The sequence below is a fragment of the Chrysochloris asiatica genome, unplaced genomic scaffold (genome assembly GCF_000296735.1).
Source record: "Chrysochloris asiatica unplaced genomic scaffold, ChrAsi1.0 scaffold00318, whole genome shotgun sequence".
In the NCBI taxonomy this organism is placed as follows: domain Eukaryota; kingdom Metazoa; phylum Chordata; class Mammalia; order Afrosoricida; family Chrysochloridae; genus Chrysochloris; species Chrysochloris asiatica.
Window position 1 is genome coordinate 1822346 of NW_006408836.1, and position 19092 is coordinate 1841437.

The window sequence follows — 19092 nt, forward strand, 5'->3', positions numbered from 1 at the left end:
CCCTTCGGTCCAGATTGTAAACATGTCCTATACCTCCACTTTTCCCTCCGGTGGAATCTCTTTCTGGCACAGAGTGGGAGCAGCTAAGGTCCCTGGGGTTGTTGATGAAGTGAGAGAAAGGGGAGGGCAGGAAGGAGAGCGAGAAGCCAGACGCCAGGAGCCAGAGAAGAGGTATAGGGCCTCTGAGACAGGCAGGTAAAAGGACCACTCAGTAGCGAGAGGAAGAATTGATAGTAAAGCGACTAGACACCATGTGGATAGGGGGGAGGAGAGCGAGCAGAGGGGGCACGCGAAGGCTGAACGCTCAGGCAGCGGACCCCAGATCAGGAGAGGCGAGCCAGAGTAAAAGGTTTCGCGGGCACTGAGGGTGCCGGACCCGTGTGTCAGAGGGCAGATCCCGGGAGTCGGGGGCCCCTGGCCACAGCCGTCCGCGATGAGCGAGGCCAGCCGAGTCTGCTCTGGCTACTACAGCCTCAACCACAGCTTCGTGGAGCCGTTCCAGTGCCCCCGGAGCGGTGACGGGGCCGCGCTCCTCTTCTGCTGTGGCTTCGCCGACCTCAAGTACTGCTGCAGCGAGCCGGGCAGCTACTTCCCCTACAAGTACAGCTACATGTGGAGCCTGAGGTGGGCAGGGGGTCGAGACCGGGAGGAGAGCTGGAGTCCAGCTGGGGACGGCCGGCCGGGCCTGAGGTCTGGGCAGGTGACGAACGACCCTGCGATTCCTCTCCTGCCCAGACCCAGTCCCTTCTTCCGAAAAACTTCGCCCCGGGGGTCGGACTTTGACCGCTCGTGGTGACCTGGGATGCGAATCTGCCCTGGGACCAGAGGAGAGGAGCGCGGGTTCGTAGTCCTGGGCGCACCGGGGGCGCACTGGGCGGGTCGGCAGGTCACTTTGGGCCAGGGGAGTGGAGCTCTGCATTTTCGTCTGAGAGCGGGTCTGAGGCAGCAGGCGCTCCTGGAAGAGAGAGAAGCTACATGCACATAACTCCAAGTGGAGGCTTTAGTTTTTTTCTTTTAGGCTTGTTTGGGCACTTAGTATATTTGACTAGAAAGCGGCTCCTTTGGGCTCATTGTAAGACATGATTCAAGGAACGAAAAATGTCTCTTTGTGGTGTTGGAAAAATGGGCTGTATTCTTTTAAATATATCTATCAACGATGTGTGTGCGTGTGTGTCCCTATGTACGCTTCTCTGTATGTATGGATGCGTTTAGGAGCCCTGGTGTGGCGCTGTAGGATAACACTGGACTGTTAACTTCAACCTCAGCTGTTCAAACCCACCAGCCGCTCCTTGGACACCTATACAGGGTCGCTATGAGTCGGAACCGACTCCACGGCTCTAAACAACAACATGGATGCGTTTGCACCCAGCTTTATAATTTATCCTTTTCAGATGTTCTGACACGGATCCGGAACCTTAGAGCCTAATTAAGGAAAGACACCACACTGAGAGGCAGAGCTTTTATTTAGGTTGTTTACACACTGTGGAGTCTTGATGTGGTGTAAGCACTGGACCATAAGGTAAGTTTGAATCGCAAGGTTGGCAGTTTAAACCCACAAAACAAACCTTCTTCAGGGTCACTAGGAGTGGTAACCGACTTGATGGCACTAACAATACACTCTGTAGAGCCTTCCCAACATCTGAACCATTTTGTCATTGCTGAAAAGTGAAGAGGCTTTTTAAATGGGCTTTCTGATCTCTTTTTTCTCTGTGGGAATTTTATTTATACCAACTAGTTCAAGAGGGCATCAAAAGTTCATGGAACAATTCTATTCTCTTTTTAATTCCTTTTTTCCCCCTCATGCTCTGTTTGAAGTCCCTCATGTTTATGCAAATTAATTTTTTTAATCATAAAGAACTTTTGCATTCTCCTTCCACCCTAAATAATTGCATATTTTGAACTTTTTCTTTCTTTGTTCCTTTCTTTCTTTTTGCATGGAGAATGAATGGAACTCCAAGATTGTGGGAACAAATCTTGACCTCCACTGTCAGTTGTCACTTATAAAACTAACTGAAGTCTGGCCAAGAGAAAGAAGAATAGTACTTCTCCAAATATAGTATGATTCAAAAACTGGCACATATGCCAAGTCTACAGCAAATGGCTTTAAATATGATGTCTTGAAGCAATAAAGAAAATTTCTAGATTGTAAGCGCCATAAAAGTCTCAAAAGGAGCGTCTACCTAGTAGTAAACTCAATTCACAGTGTCAGAGGGAAAAAAAGGCAGATTATCTTCAAGTTTAGTGGATTATTTGGGAAAGAACTCTGAATTGCGCTGGCATGTTTTCTGATCTTTGAGAAAGTAATGTAGTCATTCCTTTCTGAGTCTTCAGAAGTGTCTGAGTCTTCAGTGGCTACTGGGGACTCCTAAGTTAAACCTAACTAGACATTTTCCCTGGTTTTCTCAGCTTCCCAAATAGTTCCAAAGTAACAAGTATTAGGAGATATAAAACCTTCCTAAGATTTAGGGGTCAAAGGAGTGAACAACGCACTGGGGTCTTCATTCAGCACTGATAAAATGGGTGTTGTTGTTGATGCTGCTGTTGCTGTCTAGTTGGTTCTAACTCATAGCAAGACTGTAAATGTTTATGGGAGCAGAAAGCCTCATCTTTCTCCCTTGGTATGTTTGATGGGTTTGAACTGAAGGCCTTGTCATTAGCAGTCTAGTGCTTACTATGCAGAGCCACCAGTGCTCCTGACAAAATGGGTAGTAAAGCTCCACTACCATTTATTGTTCCTGGGAAATCAAAAACATATTTCTACCGAAGGTGTCAGTTACCAATGTTAAACCTGGGGTTCTTTCGAGTTACTGCGCTCTGAGAACACAATGGGGGGTAAATTTCATTTCATGCATATTCTCAGGTGTCCACCTATAAATCAAAATAACCAAACTGAGAAAAATATTCCAGGAGTCACTAGTGTTTGTTCTGAGCTTTAGTAGCTTCTGGGAAAAGGCACAGTGACATTTACCACAAGGAAAGGAAAGTTGCTAAGTAAGGGAATTGCTGTATAAATTCAGTGGTAGTTTTAGATCCTCTCTCTCAGGGCTTCAAAAACAATTGTCATTTGGTGCTTTGAGGAAACAAGAATTCTCTTTTTCCTGTGTCTAGTCCATCCACACTTTCTTTATTCTTATACAGTTGTAACTCTTTGGATTTCTTTTGGCAACCTTCTCGCAGACCTAGGAAAATAATGCTATTGCACAGGCCATCGATGAGTAGATATTTAATACATATGTTTTGAAATGAATATTTTAAGAGACTCTTAGAGTTCCATGTTTACCCAGTGTTTATATCCAGAGTTCTGCATACAAAAGACAAATTTTCTATAAAATGGAACTATGTCACTGAATCAGTTTTTCAAAATTATAAATAACCTTCTATTAAAAAACAGAAATTAGAAAGATATGCAGGAGCATAGATTCACACCACTAGATTTTGGTTCAGATTGATTGGTCTGGTTTTTCAATTGTGTACATAAAAATGCATAACATGCATATTGAATTCAATTAAATAGATGTTTATACTTTGAAGATTTTTTTTTAACATTTGGGTTCTCATTTTAGGGAACATTTCCAGATGCCTTGTCTCTTATCTGCCTTGTGCAATGGATGATATTAAATGGACTGCATTCCCATGTATCTGTGAATGGAACAGTGGTATTAACCCATATTTAGTTTGTAAAATATCCCTGATATTTAGTCCACAAAATTGAGCAGCTTTTGATGTAAACAAAGCACAAAAGAAGAATTTCTAGATGTCAGGATTCGACTCCTAGCAAGATAGTGTGCCAAATTAAAGAGAAGTCCATACACTGCCTTTAGTCATAAGGATACCCAGTCTTCACTTGTGAGCAGGTTTAGTAGAACTGGGCTGACATTCATCAACCAATTATAAGAATCTCTGGGGGTCTGACTTCACCGGGGTGGCAAGGAGGCAATCTCTAAATTGCAGGGATGTTTTTTCTTCTCAAATCAAGGATAAGTGGAGTAAGCTTAACCTCTCATTTTTAATTGTTCTCCTTCTTCCCAAAGTAATCATGCCCTTTGTTGTTGTTAGGTGCCATAGAGTCAGTACTGACTCATAGCAACCCTATGCACAACAGAACGAAACACTACCCAGTCCTGGGCTAACTTCACAATTGTTGCCACATTTGAGCCCATTGATGCTGCCACTTTGCCCATCTATCTCGCTGGGGGTCTTCCTCTTTTTCTCTGACCCTTCACCTTACCAAACATGATATCCTTCTCCAGTGTCTGGTCGCTCCTGACAATATGTCTGAATATCCTGGTCAAATCCCCGCTTCCTTCCTTGGCTACAAGTCAAGGTAAATTGTAGAAGCCTAAAGGCAAACCAGGAAGATAGTGAAGAATGGTATTTGAATGATCATGGAAAATGGGTATAATGAAGACTATGATACATGTCTCAAGTTCCTATAGGTAGATCACTTCATAGTCAGTTGTTATTTACTTCCACTTATAGAACTCTGGTAGCGTAGTGGTTACGAATCGGGCTGTGAACCGCAAGGTCATCAGTTCGAAACTACCAGCTGCTCCGCTGGAGAAAGATGAGGCTTTCTACTCCCGTAAAGATTTACACCCTCGGAAACCCTGTACAGGGTCACTATGGGTCAGAACTGACTCGACAGCACTTAACAACAACAACATAGAACATTTATTACAGCATTGTTACAAGCTCAGCACTATATTAAACACTTTAAAGATGTGTGAAAAACACTGTGGGGAAATTCAGAAAGAGTATCTGTTCTAGATAAGCACTTAACTTCTCGTGCATTTGCACATACTCTCACATACATATTGTTCAAGAAAGTGCATACTTTTGAAAATTACTATTTCAAGGTAATTCTTTTTTTCCCCAAATTTACTTCCCACTTAAAATATTAAATTCACGGGTTTATAAGAACTGTACTCTTCTTCAATTGATTAGCCTTTAAAGTCACTGTATCAGAGAGAATTATAACAGCATTCTTTGCACAACACATGTAATCAGATATGCATTTTATTTTCAGAGAACAGTTCCTTCCTTCATGGCAGAAGTCATTAATATGCTTTTTTGGAAAGTAGAAATTCATACTGAACATAAGTTTCTATAAATTCCATAAGTACTGCTTTTCTTTAAATTCAACCTTCTCTACTTTTGTGATAGTTGTGACTTTGTATATCAGTAAGTGGAATCTCCTATATTTATCTCTAGTTCTATATTACTAGCAAGCATTTGCTTTGCTACTTTTGCTGAAGCAAATATTTTTCTATTTCCCTCTTATTGGAGAGACTTGATATTTCCTTCCAAAATATATTAATAATAAAGATTTATTTGAATGGGTGTTTTTGAAGTCACTCTAGAGAATCATGTGACCTTTGAATTGTAATATAAATTCACATGGTCTTCTATACTCATATTAACGTATAAATTTAAAAGAGCTTGAAAACCTATAGAGAAGATATAAGAATTGCATGGTAGAAGAGATGAACTGAAGATTTCACTGGTAGATACATTTAGTATAAATTATACTTACAGTAAAATATAATTTGGTTATAAGTGATTGGAAACAAAAATTATTATTTCAGTCTTCTCTTTAGTTTATTTGCAAACCTGTTTGTGTGACTCATACTCACTATTTTGCCTTTTTTCCCTTAGCATTGGTGCCTTGATTGGACTGGGAATTGCTACTCTTGTTTTACTTGCCTTTGTTATCAGCGTCTGCGTCCTTTGCTATCTATTTCTGTATACAAAGCCTCAAAGATTAGACACTGGCCTTAAACTTCAACATCTGGAAGCTTCTTCTATTCAAGAAGGTAATCAGTACCCATTATTTGTAGCCAATTACCTGTACTGTACCCAAAAGAATAATCTGTACCTGGGTAGCAGATGATACTGTTAGCAATGAATGATTTTTAAATTCAATTTGTTATGTATCTTTGTAAAACATCATACTGAATTAAGTCTTAATGATGGAATACCTAAGAGAAATTGTGCACAAGAAACAATAGCAACATGATATAAATGTTCAGAGGAAAAATAGAACATTGGTTTTATAAATCTACTTTAATTCATTTATGTTCCTTCCAGTATAAAGGATCTATCCTCTTGGAATTTTTAAAGTTTGTTTTAGGATGAAACCAGAGAAATAAAATAGAGGGACAAAACATCTAACAACTAATTCTTAGGGTTGCAGTGTTCTAGACTGATTAGTCATTGGTCAATTGAGCATTTACCCGTGTGCTTGCTGTGTGTAGAATTCAGTAGTGGCATATTAAATGTTAAGTCATATACAAGAAGTAGGAAAATAAATAGAAGACAGGTTTTTTTTCCTTGACTAGGTTACAAGATAGTTAAAATGTAGGGTGTGTGTATGTGAATGTGTGTGTATAGTGTGACAATTAAAAAAGAATTAGGTATGGTTTGTAGAACTGGGTCTCATTATTAATCTCAGTTATAAAGTGCTATCAAATACTTATTGATATCATTATCAAACTCAATCAGAAAGAATTATTAAAATGTTGGTGAGCAAAAATTGCTCTTAAGGATCCCTGGTGGTGTGGTAGTTAAGTGCTTGACTGTTAACAGAAAGGTGGGTGGAATTGACTGAACAGCAAGCAAACAACAACACATTTCTGTTGTTGTTGTTGTTGTGTGCCGTGGAGTTGAAACTGACTCATAGCGACCCTGTACAGGGTTTCTGAGGCTGTAAATCTTTACGGGAGTAGAAAGCCTCATCTTTCACCTGCGAAACAGCTGGTAGTTTCGAACCGCTGACCTTAAGATTCACAGCCCGATTCGTAACCACTACGCTACCAGAGCTCCTTTATTAGTGTATTCAAAAAGCAGTAGTCATGAATTTTGAGAGACATATAATTGGAATAATATACAGGTGCACACTTACTTCTCATTTAAAAAGAAAATTAAAACCTTTACTTTAAAAACTCAATTCCCCCCCCTCCAAAAAATAAACCTCAATTCCCTGCCCATTACGTTCTATGTTATCTAGATTATAAGTTTATGTTTATGGAGTGCATACTCTGAGACCATATCAAATAGAGTGCTACTGACTGAGTGCATTAGCTCCAATTTCCAAACTGTGCCCTTGATGACAGAGCAAGGGGCCAACATCCCTTTGCAGTTCTTTTCCTGGAGCAGTGTTCAGAACCTGCATGGACAAATTGACAGGTTGTTAATTGCAATAAGTTGAGTCCAATGGCTTAGACCCAGCTTCTCCACAGGCAAAGTGAAGCCGTGAATTAGCGGTTATCAAATAATCACATCATATAATTATTTTTTTGTTATTAACTGCTTAGATAATTGAAAGCAGCAGCTCTTAAAATTTACTGTAGGTAAGAATCACCTGGTGTGGTGCTGCAGGAGTAGCACAGGACTGTGAACCACAGGGTCGGCAGTTCAAACCCCCCAGTGGGTCCTTGGAAACCCTATACAAGGTTGCTTTGAGTTGGAACTGCTATGAACACTTAACCACCACCACAACAAAAGAATCACCTAGGGATCTTGTTAAAAACACAAATTCCAGAATCAGACTCTCTGGGGATTCAGAGGGGAGCCTGCATTTTTTAAACAAGTAGCTCAGCTTTCTGTTTCTGCCCTTACTTACTACTCTGCTGTGTAGTCTCCACAGACCAGCCAGAGTGAAACTGCTAAAACCTACGTCACCTTCTGCGCAAAATCCTTATGGCTTTTCATGTTAATGTAAAGGATGGTCCTTACTGTGACCTTTGAGGACCCTGAGCGTCTGTTCTCTCCTCCTTTATTTCTCTTCTCATCTCCTCATGCCTAAGACATACCGGCCTCTTTTTATTGCTTCAAAGCATGTGCACATGCTGTCACCATTCTCTCTTAGAATCCTTTCCCCTCAGATATCTGCACCTTAATTTCTTTTAAATTTTTACTCAACAGTCACCTTTACAGGGACATACTTCCTGCGTTAAGGACCTCTGGTAGCATAGTGGTTATGAATCGGGCAGTGAACTGCAAGGTCAGGAGTTTGAAACTACCAGCTGTTCCATGGGAGAAAGATGACGCTTTCTGCTCCCGTAAAGATTTACAGCCTCGGAAGCCCTGTGCAGGGTTACTATGAGTCAGAACTGACTCCACGGGCACATAACAACAATAACAACTTCCTGTGTTACTTTGCTCCTGAGTATTTACCACTAACATATATCTTACTTAACATTGTCCAACTTTCTTCAACCTCAACTAGAAAGCAAGTTTCACGAAAGTAGGAATTTTTGTCTCATTTGCTCACTACTGTATCTTCAATGCCTAGAACACTTAAATATTTGTCAAATGAATTGAGCCAAATGGCACTGCTGTTATTGTAGGTGATGAAAAGAGCATATTTTGAGAGACATTTACTTAAACTTACTGATTTTCATCTTAAAATCAAGTTGTTATTGAGAGTTTTCTCAATACAATTCAATGTGTGTAGAGAAAGCTGTGTATATATGTTGTTGTTGCTGTTAAGTGCCATCAAGATGGTCCTGACTCATAGCCGCCCTGTATAGAATAGCCAAGGCTGTGATCTTTACTGAAGCTGACTGACATACTTTCTCCAGTGGAGCAACTGCTGGGTTTGACCTGTCAGTCTTTCAATTAGCAGCTATGCATGTAACCACTTTGCCAACAAGACTCCTTCTCAAAGAGGTATAGGGGTTAGAATTCCAACACATATTTGATGGTGGTGGAGGAGGGTTAGGGAGACAGTTTAATCCATAATATTTGGTGCACTTCATATATAGTTAGATGAGGCTGCTTTTTTTTTGCAAGGAAATATCCGTACTCCACCCTTATCAAAAACATTGAATATATCTCTCCTGAGTACTTACTCTTGGTAAGGCAGGATTTTATATGTCCACTGATGTCCTGATGCTTTCAAATAATGTTATTTTGGTCCCTAAAACAGGAAGAGAAAGTGGTTTATATTTGAGAGTGACTCTTTGAGGCAATAATTAAACATTCCTGTACACGTTGTTAAATATGCATGTTCCATTCCAATGATTTTTCCACCTAGCAATAGATGCCAGTGTCCAATCTATTGTGAAAATAGGAGCTTTATTTCATTTAAGGAATGCTTTGAAGGTGAGGAACATAATAAAATGTTTGCAATAATAAAATGTCTGGTGTACCAGAGGAAATTGGTTTCACCATTTGCCACTCTTTTCTTTCAAAAGTATCTGTTCTTAAGACTCAATCCCCTATTATCTTAGAGTAATTTTAATAATGGAAACTGTTTTCATTATAAGCAATTTGAATGGCCTAAAGGGAAACAGCGGGCTCAAACATAGCAACAATTGTGAGCATGGTGACGGAGTGGGCAATGTTTCATTCTATTGTACATGGGTAGCTATGAATCAGAACCAACTAGACATAAGGGAAACATGTTTTTATGCACCTTTAAAAACTGACTTCGGGTATTGGGCTCTCCTCGCATTTTCTATAAATGAAAATGGTCTTAGACTATTTTTCCAGTGATTTTTCTTTAGTGTATTTTTATTCTATTGAGTTTCATTCTTTTCAGTGTATACAACTTCAGGCTTTAGACAGATTTGCATTGATCTTGAGAAAGCGGGTCACTGATAGTGACTGTACTATAATTGGGCTACCTCCAGGGTTCACTTTGTAGACAGACTATTGTTAGGCAATTGGCTTTTAAATTGTGCCCCATAACCATTTTATTCCTTTTTAACTTTTGTGTTTGGGGCTATTCACATCTCAGATGCCAAAGTTTGAAAGAATACCATGGTTTGTAAATTGTGCTGTTTAGGATCTACAGATCCCTAGAAGCTGTCACCAAGCAGGAGGTGGATGTGGAAAGCGTCTTTCTAAGTAGACACTCCACAGTAGGAGGGCTCATTTCATAGGATGGCTCAGACAGGAGTCATTGGAAGGAGTCATTGAATATTTAGATCTTTGCTTCTGAAACTTGTCCATAGGAGATTCTTTAAAGGTAGATTTAAAAAAGGAACTTTTACCCCTGGAGTTCTCAGGGCTAGAAAGGAAAGACTTAACTTACAGTCTCCTGAGTGTTAAGTTATTAAAGATTTCCCACTTCATTTTTAATTTTCAATTTAATTTCATAATAGAAGAGTTTATTTTACTCTAATAGTAACATCTTCTTACTCTTGTGTCTGAATAAAATGGATGCTCCAGGTAAATAAAACATGTTCAAAATGGGGACTTAGAACCAGAGTCTTCGAATAAGAGCAGAAAGGCAGATATTAGGAAAGCTGGTTGGTGAAAACATAATAGTACAGTTGTAGAGCTATAGTTATTACAGCTGTTAGTATGCAGTCCTGATGACGCTTCAAATTCGCCAGCTGCTTCTCAGAAACCCTACCCTGGGTCACTATGAGTTGGAGCCAATTTGACAACACTTAACAACAAATATATTTGCACCAAGCAGCTCTCCTAATATCTGCCCTTATGTTTTCAATACAGTTGCATTGGAGCCCTGGTGGTGCGGTGGTTAAGTACTTGACAGCGAACCAAAAGGTAGGCAGTTTGAACCCACCAGCTGTTCTGCAGAAGAAAGATGTGGTAATCTGCTTCTGTAAAGATTGGAATCCCTCTGGGGCAGTTCTACTCTGTTCTACAGGGTGATTGTGAGTCAAAATCAACTTGAGTACACAGAACAGAGTAGAACTGATTTGTTGGGTTTCCAACACTGTAAATCTTTATGGCAGCAGATAGCCTCATCTTTCTCCTGTGGAGTACATGGTGGGTTTGAACAGCCAACCTTGAGGTTAACAGGGCAGCTATTTTGTTGTTGTTGTTGTTGTTAGGTGCCATCGCATCAGTACCAACTCATAGTGACATTATGCACAACAGAACAAAACACTGCCCGATCCTGGGCGAACCTCACTATCGTTGCCACGCTTGAGCCCATTGATGCGGCCACTTGGCTAATCCATCTTGTTGGGGGTCTTCCTCTTTTTCTCTGACCCTCCGCCTTACCAAATAGATATCCTTCGCCAGTGACTGGACCCTCCTGACAATATGTCTGTTCTCATTCATTGGTCAATCTGATTAATCTTAAACTAGTAAGATATTTTAAAAAATAATTGGAGCTTCATAGTTTAGTATCTAATTAAGGAATATTCATTTTCCACCTCCCATTATGCTTTTTGTTCGAGGTTTTTGGCTCCTCTTGTATGTTCATGTTTCCAAATTAACTGTTGAGTCATATTATAAAAAAAACAAAAAACACCCCAACAGGTAATTTTGATGGATTTTATACTAAATTTATAGATTTATTTGGGAGTTGTTTTAAAATGAACATTAACACCCCTCCAAGAGAACTCTGTCCAAAACTCTTATTAATTGGGCTGCCAGATTATTTAGTAATAGCATCTTAGTAGTAGATGAAGTAATTTGAACTCCGTGACAGAAAGGGATCTCATCATGGGGGATTTGTGGTTGCTGTTATAAAGTGCCATCAAGTCAGTTCCAGACCATAACGACCCTGTGTAGGGTTTCCAAGGAGCAGCTTGGTGTTCAAAGTGACTTTGCAGTCCAACACACTAACCCACAGCACCATACCAGGACTGCTAAACCACTGATTGTCTTGGCCCAGTCAAGTTGACACAAAACCTTAACGATCATGCTTGAGCTTATCTATCTATCTATCCATTCATCCATCCATCCATGAGGAGAAGGCAGGGCATTGAAGAAGAGAAAGGTCAATAGGTCAATGGGTCATTAGGTTAATTTTGTACACTTTTCCATCTGCTTACCTGGTCCCATGTATCACATTAAATTTTAAGGGAACATGTTCTTTTACAAATAAAGTTTTAGGGTACCAATTTAAGATGTCTTGTTTTCTCAAGAAAAAAATGCAGGATGAATGGGATGTGTAGGTTTTCAATAATAAAGGGACCCACCTGAATTAGTAATTGGAAGCAGTTGTAGGTTTCATGAGTAACACAGATCCAGGCTAAGTAACAGCAGAAAAACTTCATGATGGGTCTACCAGATGATAAGGATATAGCCAGTGAGGGTACTGGACATTCTTTTGATATTTTCAAAGGACAAACAAGAGCAGAGCTCATAGGTGGGTTATGGAATAAATGGACTACTGAGGAATGGCTCTGAAAAGAAATTGCACAATTTAACTGCTATCAGAAAAAGTATACGAACTTTGCTTGTGACGAGGTGTATTTCATTTAATGAATTGAATTTAAATTTTGGCAAAGGCCAAAGCTTTAATTTAAATGCCAACCTGTGGGGTAAGGATTAAAGGAAGGTTGACATTTACATATGATGGCCAGAGATAGGGGGAAAAAGGAATAGAAGTGGGAAGTGAGCAGCAGAGAGAATTAGTTAATTCAGGAAAGAGCCATGATGTTGGATTTTGGCAGTCTTGACTCAGGTAAAGAAAAAGTTCAATAAGAGAAACTCTTTATGTGTAACAAATCCCTTGGGAGCTCAAAGGTATTACAGATTTATTATTTAAAATTGAATTCAAGTTGTAGCCTTGTGACAGAAAGAAAGCAGCTGGTTTTATCACCACTTCACTGGTTAAGAAATTAGTTTCTGTTTATTAAAGGAAAACGAGGAGCAGATGAGATTTATGAGTCTTTTGCTTCTTTTTCATTTAAAATCCTTCCAAAGGGATGCAGCTAGCTAGAATCTGTTTTCACTGCAGTCTCACTCATTGCACTTGTTTTTCCATGTGTGGCGCTGTAGGATGAGCACTGGACTGCAAGGTTGGTTTAAATTGCAAGGTTGTTGGTTCAAACCCACCAGCTTTGAGTTGGAACCAACTCGATGGCACTTAACAACAGCAACAATTACCTGAAGGACACACACTGAAAGCACTTTTGGATTCCCTAAGCTGGAGTCCTGGCGTGGCACTGTGGGTTAAGGCACTAGACTGCAAAGTCATTTGAACCACAAGGTCAGCGGTTCAGGCTCACTAGCTACTCCTTGGAAACTCTATACTGGGTCACTATGGGTCTGAACCTACTTGATGGCACTTAATAACAACAACAAGCTTCAGGCAGATAGTGAGTCCTGGTGTGGTGCTGTAAGGATAAGCCCTAGATGGCTAACTGCAAGGTAAGTGGTTCAAACCCACCACACTCCTCAAAAGTCCTATACAGGGTCACTGAGTTGACTTGATGGCACTTAACAATGACAAATGGCAGATAGTGAACACTAGAGGTACTGTTAGCTTGCTAATCAAAGCTCCTGCTTCAAATAATGTTAGTATGGTATTTATAACAGTTTTGTTTGTGTAGCAATTTGGTTTTATTAGGGAACTGCTTTAAGAATAGAACTGTTTTTGACTATACCTATAAACACTAGACTGGTAACCAAAAGGTCGAAAGTTCAAATCCACCAGTCACTCTCACAAACCCTATACAGGGTCTGAGTTGGAACCAATTTGATGACATACAGCCAACAACACTGGTTAGAAGAATCTACTAACCAGGCAAATAATGAGTTGGGCCTGGGCTGGGTCACTTTTACAAGTCTCAGATAAAGGGAAATCTTTAATAGTGGTATATATTTTGCAGTCCTTTATCTCAGAGGCAGAGTTCTGGTGTGGCACTGTAGGATAAGACACAGAACTGCAAGGTTGGTTTGAATTACAAGGTTGGCCATTCAAACTCACTAGCCGCTTCTCAGAAAACCTATATAGGGTTGCTATGAGTCTGAACCAACTTGATGGCACTTAACAATCTCAGAGGGTGGGGTACTGGTATGACGCTATAGGATAAGTCCTGGACTACTAACAGCAAGATCAGCTGTTCAAACCACTAGCCACTTCTTGAAAATCCTATACAAGCTCGCTATGAGTCAGAACCAATTCAACAGGAACTTAACAACAACAATCTCAGAGGGTAGTAGGTAAGTTGTTGTTGTTGGTGGTGGTGTGCCATCAAATCAATTCAGATTCCAAGGTTGAAAATCTTTACAGGAGCAGAAAGCCTCATCATCCTCCCATGGATCCACAGGTGGTTTCGACTTGCTGACCAGGCTTTTAGCAGCCCAATACATAACCTACCATGATACCAGGGCGGCACTTAACAACAACAATCTCAGATGGCAATAGGCAAGTTAGAGAATTATTTTCTTTGTTTCCAGGGAAAAGCAATGGAAATTGGAGCTGTCAGAATGAGGCCAACTTGGAACCTCAAAATAACCTCAAGTTATTTAATAAAAATTTTTTTAATGTTTTATTGTGAATTATGTGATAGTTTACACGGGAGAACATTAGCTTTACATTCATCCTATCGTGTATCATTTCATTGCCATGGTTACAATCCCCTCCATGCATCATCAAACAACCAAAGGGTATATAAACCCTGCTGAGTCTAAAGTCCCCAGCCACTCCATCTCTCCACGTCATCATCTCTGCCGTCAATGCTTCTCTTGGTGGTGATGGTGGTTATGTGCCATGGAGTCAGTTCCGACTCATAGCGACCCTGTACAGGGTTTTCGAGGCTGTAAATCTTTACGGGAGCAGAAAGCCTCATCTTTCTCCTACAGAACAGCTGGTAGTTTCGAACTGCTGACCTTGTGGTTCGTAGCTTGATTCATAACCACTACGCTACCAGAGCTCCTTGCTCCTCTGGGTAGGGTCCTGCATTCCGCTCTTCTCCCTTGATGATCCCAGGGACCTCCGCTCCTGGACTGCAAAGTCAACCACTCCCCTCATTTTGCTACAAAATGTCTTTTACATTTCCAACCCTCACAGCCAGTCCTGATAACAATTATTCACTATTGTGCCACATGAGAGCCATACCCATCTCCTTTCATCAGCCTCACCCAGATTGGATACTACTCAGTGGAGAGTCTACCTTCCTCTGGGCCTTTAGATCTAGGCTCCCTCTTGAAACCTTGTAAGCCAGTCATTTCTTGCCTTTGTAGTCTCCCCCCACCCCATTTTGTGTAGACAATGTCCAAGTTGCCCACCCCTGTCTACCCTGTGTACCGAGGGGGTGGGAATGATCCTGGCTGTAAAAATTTGTTCCCTCTTTTGAGCTACTGCATTCATAGGTGTAGGTCAAGTTCATCAAACTGTATCAGATTACTCTTTTTTTCCTCTTCTTTCATCTTCTAGTTGAATTCTGATCATCCAGCCATTGAAGCCAGGTTAAGTGGGTATTATCTGCAAGTGTGGGTGTTCTTGTGTATATGCCCTCTCTTCTTATCAGCTGGATGCTTCACTCTCCACTCTAGTCCTCTGTGGCTTTGTCACTGACTCTGGGCCTAGGAGTCCCCAGGTCTTGTCACACTGCTGGCCAACCAGGTCTCCACCTGGGTTCACAGGAGTCTATTGAACGTGGTAGGGTTTAGCTTGCTGCTTCATTGCTGTTTTTCCCTCACTTCCCCTTATCGGTGACCAATGTGGTCACCAGTCAGAGTGCATGTCTGTTCGTGTATTTCCACTGAGTCTTAGTATTGGAAGGGGGTTTGCCCTGAGAGGAATATAGTAACTTTTTAAGTTTATTTTCCATTAAAACAAAATAAAACTAAAACAAATTGTATATGACAAAGTAGAAGAAAACATCTTGAATGCACAATTAAAATATTATAAATTTAATCAAAAGCCTAGAAAAACATGAAGGAGTTGATAGAATGATCCAGGAATCCCAGTATGACTTTAAATGTTTAAAGAAATACTTGTGTAAGATAAAAACGCCAGCTAGATAATACAAAACAATGTACATTTTATATCCTTATCTTTTACATTTATCTGACATGATACTGAAGAGTATAAACAATGCTAAGCAAATAAAAATAAACAGCCTAAACCTGCTAACATTCAAATTTAGTTTGAAATATTGTATGATCAGAAATGGTTTCAAGGGCCCATATATAGAATACATTTCTATTACTTAAGTGATTAGTAGTTAAATTTGAATCTATTATTTAGAAAAATGTCTATGTTGCAAATAGTAGCCAAGAACCTACCAGCTTATCAAGTTTTCATGGCAGCTTTCCCTACTACATTTATCTTAAATAGCATTGCCTGATGATTGGGTAAAGGATTACTTGCCATGCTGGAAAATGTCATGTCTATAATAAATTAGCTTTAAAAAATCTATTTATATGCTTGAAAAATTACCTATGATTGATGTTGGAAAAGTACAACCCTAAGTAATTTATTTTACCACCAAAAAAGTTCAAAAGTGATGAAATAGAACCAAATACTGTATTAATCCTAGACCCTAGGTTTTAAACTTATAAACTTAATATTAGAACAGAGGTCAATACCATACACACTTTATTTCCTACTGGCAGTATCTAGAAGCTGTGAGACATTCTCTTCCAAAACTTGGAAACAATTTTGTTCTTTGAGTGCTCAACTATGAAATCAACCCATAGTGGGGAGGGGATAAGTGCCTCTGACTGGCTCTCGAAGGCAGTTTATACAGTTACTTGTACTGGATAGTTTTAACATACTTAAAGGTAAGGAGTCCTGGTGTGGCACTGTAGGATAATACACTAGACCGCAAGGTCGGTTTGAACCACAAAGTCTGTGGTGCAAAATCACCAGTCACTCCTCAGAAACCCTATACAGGTTTCTTAACTTAACAACAAAGATAAGGCTTAGTCTTAGCTAAAGAAAAAAGCTAAACATTGGTATCGAGAAGGTAGACTAGGTGGTAAAGAGAGGAGGGATTAGCTCTAATAAGAGGGAATTCTGGTCAATGGAGTTCTCATTTGGGTTACATTTTCTAAAACCTGAAGGATCAGAGTTTTTCAAACAAAAGAGAATGTGTGTAAAGGTTAGGCGCTTGGAGAATAAGGGAGGGAGATAGAGAAAGAAAGACACACAGAGGAGACAGAAAAGTTTGGGGAAACTATCAGTATTTCTCTATGTCTGAAATGTCAAGTGTAAGAAAGGGAGTAGGGACTGCTGAGTCAGAGTGCCAGTCAGGCCAGATCCTGAGACTAACCAACACGTTAGCATTTGATCCCAATGGATTTTAAGCTAAAAGAGGCTGATAATAAATGCTGTGTAAGTATCAATTATTACTATACTGTTGAGAACTTTGTATTACGTTTCATTTAGAACTGTGTTGTAAACACCTTCCATGTCATTAAAATTTTCTTGGAAATCACCTTTTTAAGAAATAGATGCATGACACATCATGCATAATTACTAATTTAACCATTAGCCTATCATTGTAAATATATAATGGTATGGGGTACATCATTGTTTATGGTATTGCAAATAACCATGAATCTCTTTGTATGTAAATTTTAGATCTCATCTCTGATGATTTCCTTGGGAGCCTCTTGTTAAGTAGAATGACTGGATTAGAATACTTAAAACTTTAAAAAGTTGGAGCAATTTACATTTCCTCCCAAAATACATAAATGTTTCCATCATCCTACACCCTTGACCAGGACAGATACGTTTTTATCTGTACCCAGTTGAGAGATTAAAAATGGTCTCTTTGAATTTATAATTCATTTTAATTAGCAAGATGGCAGATGTTTCATATTTATTAACTAGCCATCTATATAATTTGGGTCTATTTCTTTGCCAATTAACATTCATTAAGAGATGTTAATGGAGTCCTGGTGTGGTGCTGTGGGCTAATGCGTCAGACTGCAAAGTCATTTGAACTGCAAGGTCGGTGGTTCAGGTTCACCAGCTTCTCCTTGGAAACCCTATACAGGTTCACTATGGGTCGGAATCGACATGACGGCACTTAACAACAACAACAAGGGATGTTAATATTTTACATACTGATTTGTAAGGCCTCTTTATATGTTGCTGTTGTTGCTCTTAATTGCAGTCGAAGTCAGTTCCGATTCACAGTATGGTTTCTGTGGAGCAACTGGTGGGTTTGAACTGCCAATCTTGTGATTTAGCCTAGTACTGATCCTACCATGCCACACCAGTTCATGATAGACATGAATAATTTGTTCTAAGCATGTGATGTTTACAGTTTAGTTGGAGAGATAGATGATTTATGATAAACATAATAGACCAGTTACATAGTATGTTAGAAAGTAAATGCTATGGGGACAAAATGGGGAGGACAAAAGAGATTGTGGGTAGGAATGCAGGTTGCAATTTTAAATCTGGTATTTAAAGGTAAGTCTCATTGCAAAGACAACTTGAGAGCAATGACTTGGCAATAAGACAATTATGATGAAACCATTTGTGAGCATTGCATACCAGACACAAAGCTCTAGGTTGGATGTGTATGGAATGATCGAACAAGTAAATCAGAGTACACAGTACTAAAGGAGTATGCCAGGGATAGTAGTGCTTGGGGGTGACTTAGAGATCACGTAGACCATTGTAAAAACACGAGTGAAATGGAGGGTTCTGAGTAGAGGGCATGATTTGGTTTATGTTTTAAAGATTCATTCTGAGTGAACCTGAAAATGAAGTTTGGGAGCAAGAATAGATGCAGGACCACTTTGATTGCAGTAACTTAGGTAAGAAATTGCAGTAACTTAGGTAAGAAATTAAACAGCTCAGTATTCTCTTAGCTATGTAGTGTCTTCAGGACAGGTTTTCAATATTGTTATAAAATAGTAAAATTTTAGCATAAATTAAAAAAAAAGTTAAACTTGATGCCACATTTTCAAGTAATTATTTCATTTTGTTTTATGTATTTGCAGGCAAGTCAAATAGAAAAACTAAAGCCCTCAATTCAAATGCAGCATCCAATTCAACAAATGAAACATCCTATGAAACTGATGATATAATTCAAGAGAAAACAATGGACACAACACAAATCAACATTGCTTATTAACTGAAAATCCTGCATCGTAGAAGCTGACTGGAGAGATGGAGCAAATAAAGAACATATTTCAAACAGTTTTTAGTATTACTTTTCAGAAATTCACCACTCACAAATCAAGACACAGCCATTTTTTCAATCACTCAATTAATTAAGCACTATGGTGTTTGATAAGGAGCTCTGGTAGGTAGCATGGTGGTTATGAATCAGGCTGCTAGCCTCAAGGTTGGTGGTTCAAAACTACCAGCCGTTCCACAGGAGAAAGATGAGACTTTCTGCTTCCGTAAAGACAGCAGCCTCAGAAACATTGTACAGGGTCACTATGAGTCGGAACTGACTCTATGGT

At 39.6% G+C, this 19092-nt stretch overlaps 1 protein-coding gene across 1 annotated transcript; it reads left to right on the forward strand.

Annotated features, from left to right (window-relative positions):
• Positions 1-433: 433 nt before the first annotated feature.
• FAM159B (family with sequence similarity 159, member B) lies at positions 434-18758 on the forward strand. Its single transcript, XM_006875294.1, has 3 exons — positions 434-624; positions 5656-5813; positions 18625-18758. The coding sequence occupies exons 1-3, from the start codon at positions 434-436 to the stop codon at positions 18756-18758; spliced, it is 483 nt and encodes a 160-aa protein (XP_006875356.1).
• Positions 18759-19092: the final 334 nt, after the last annotated feature.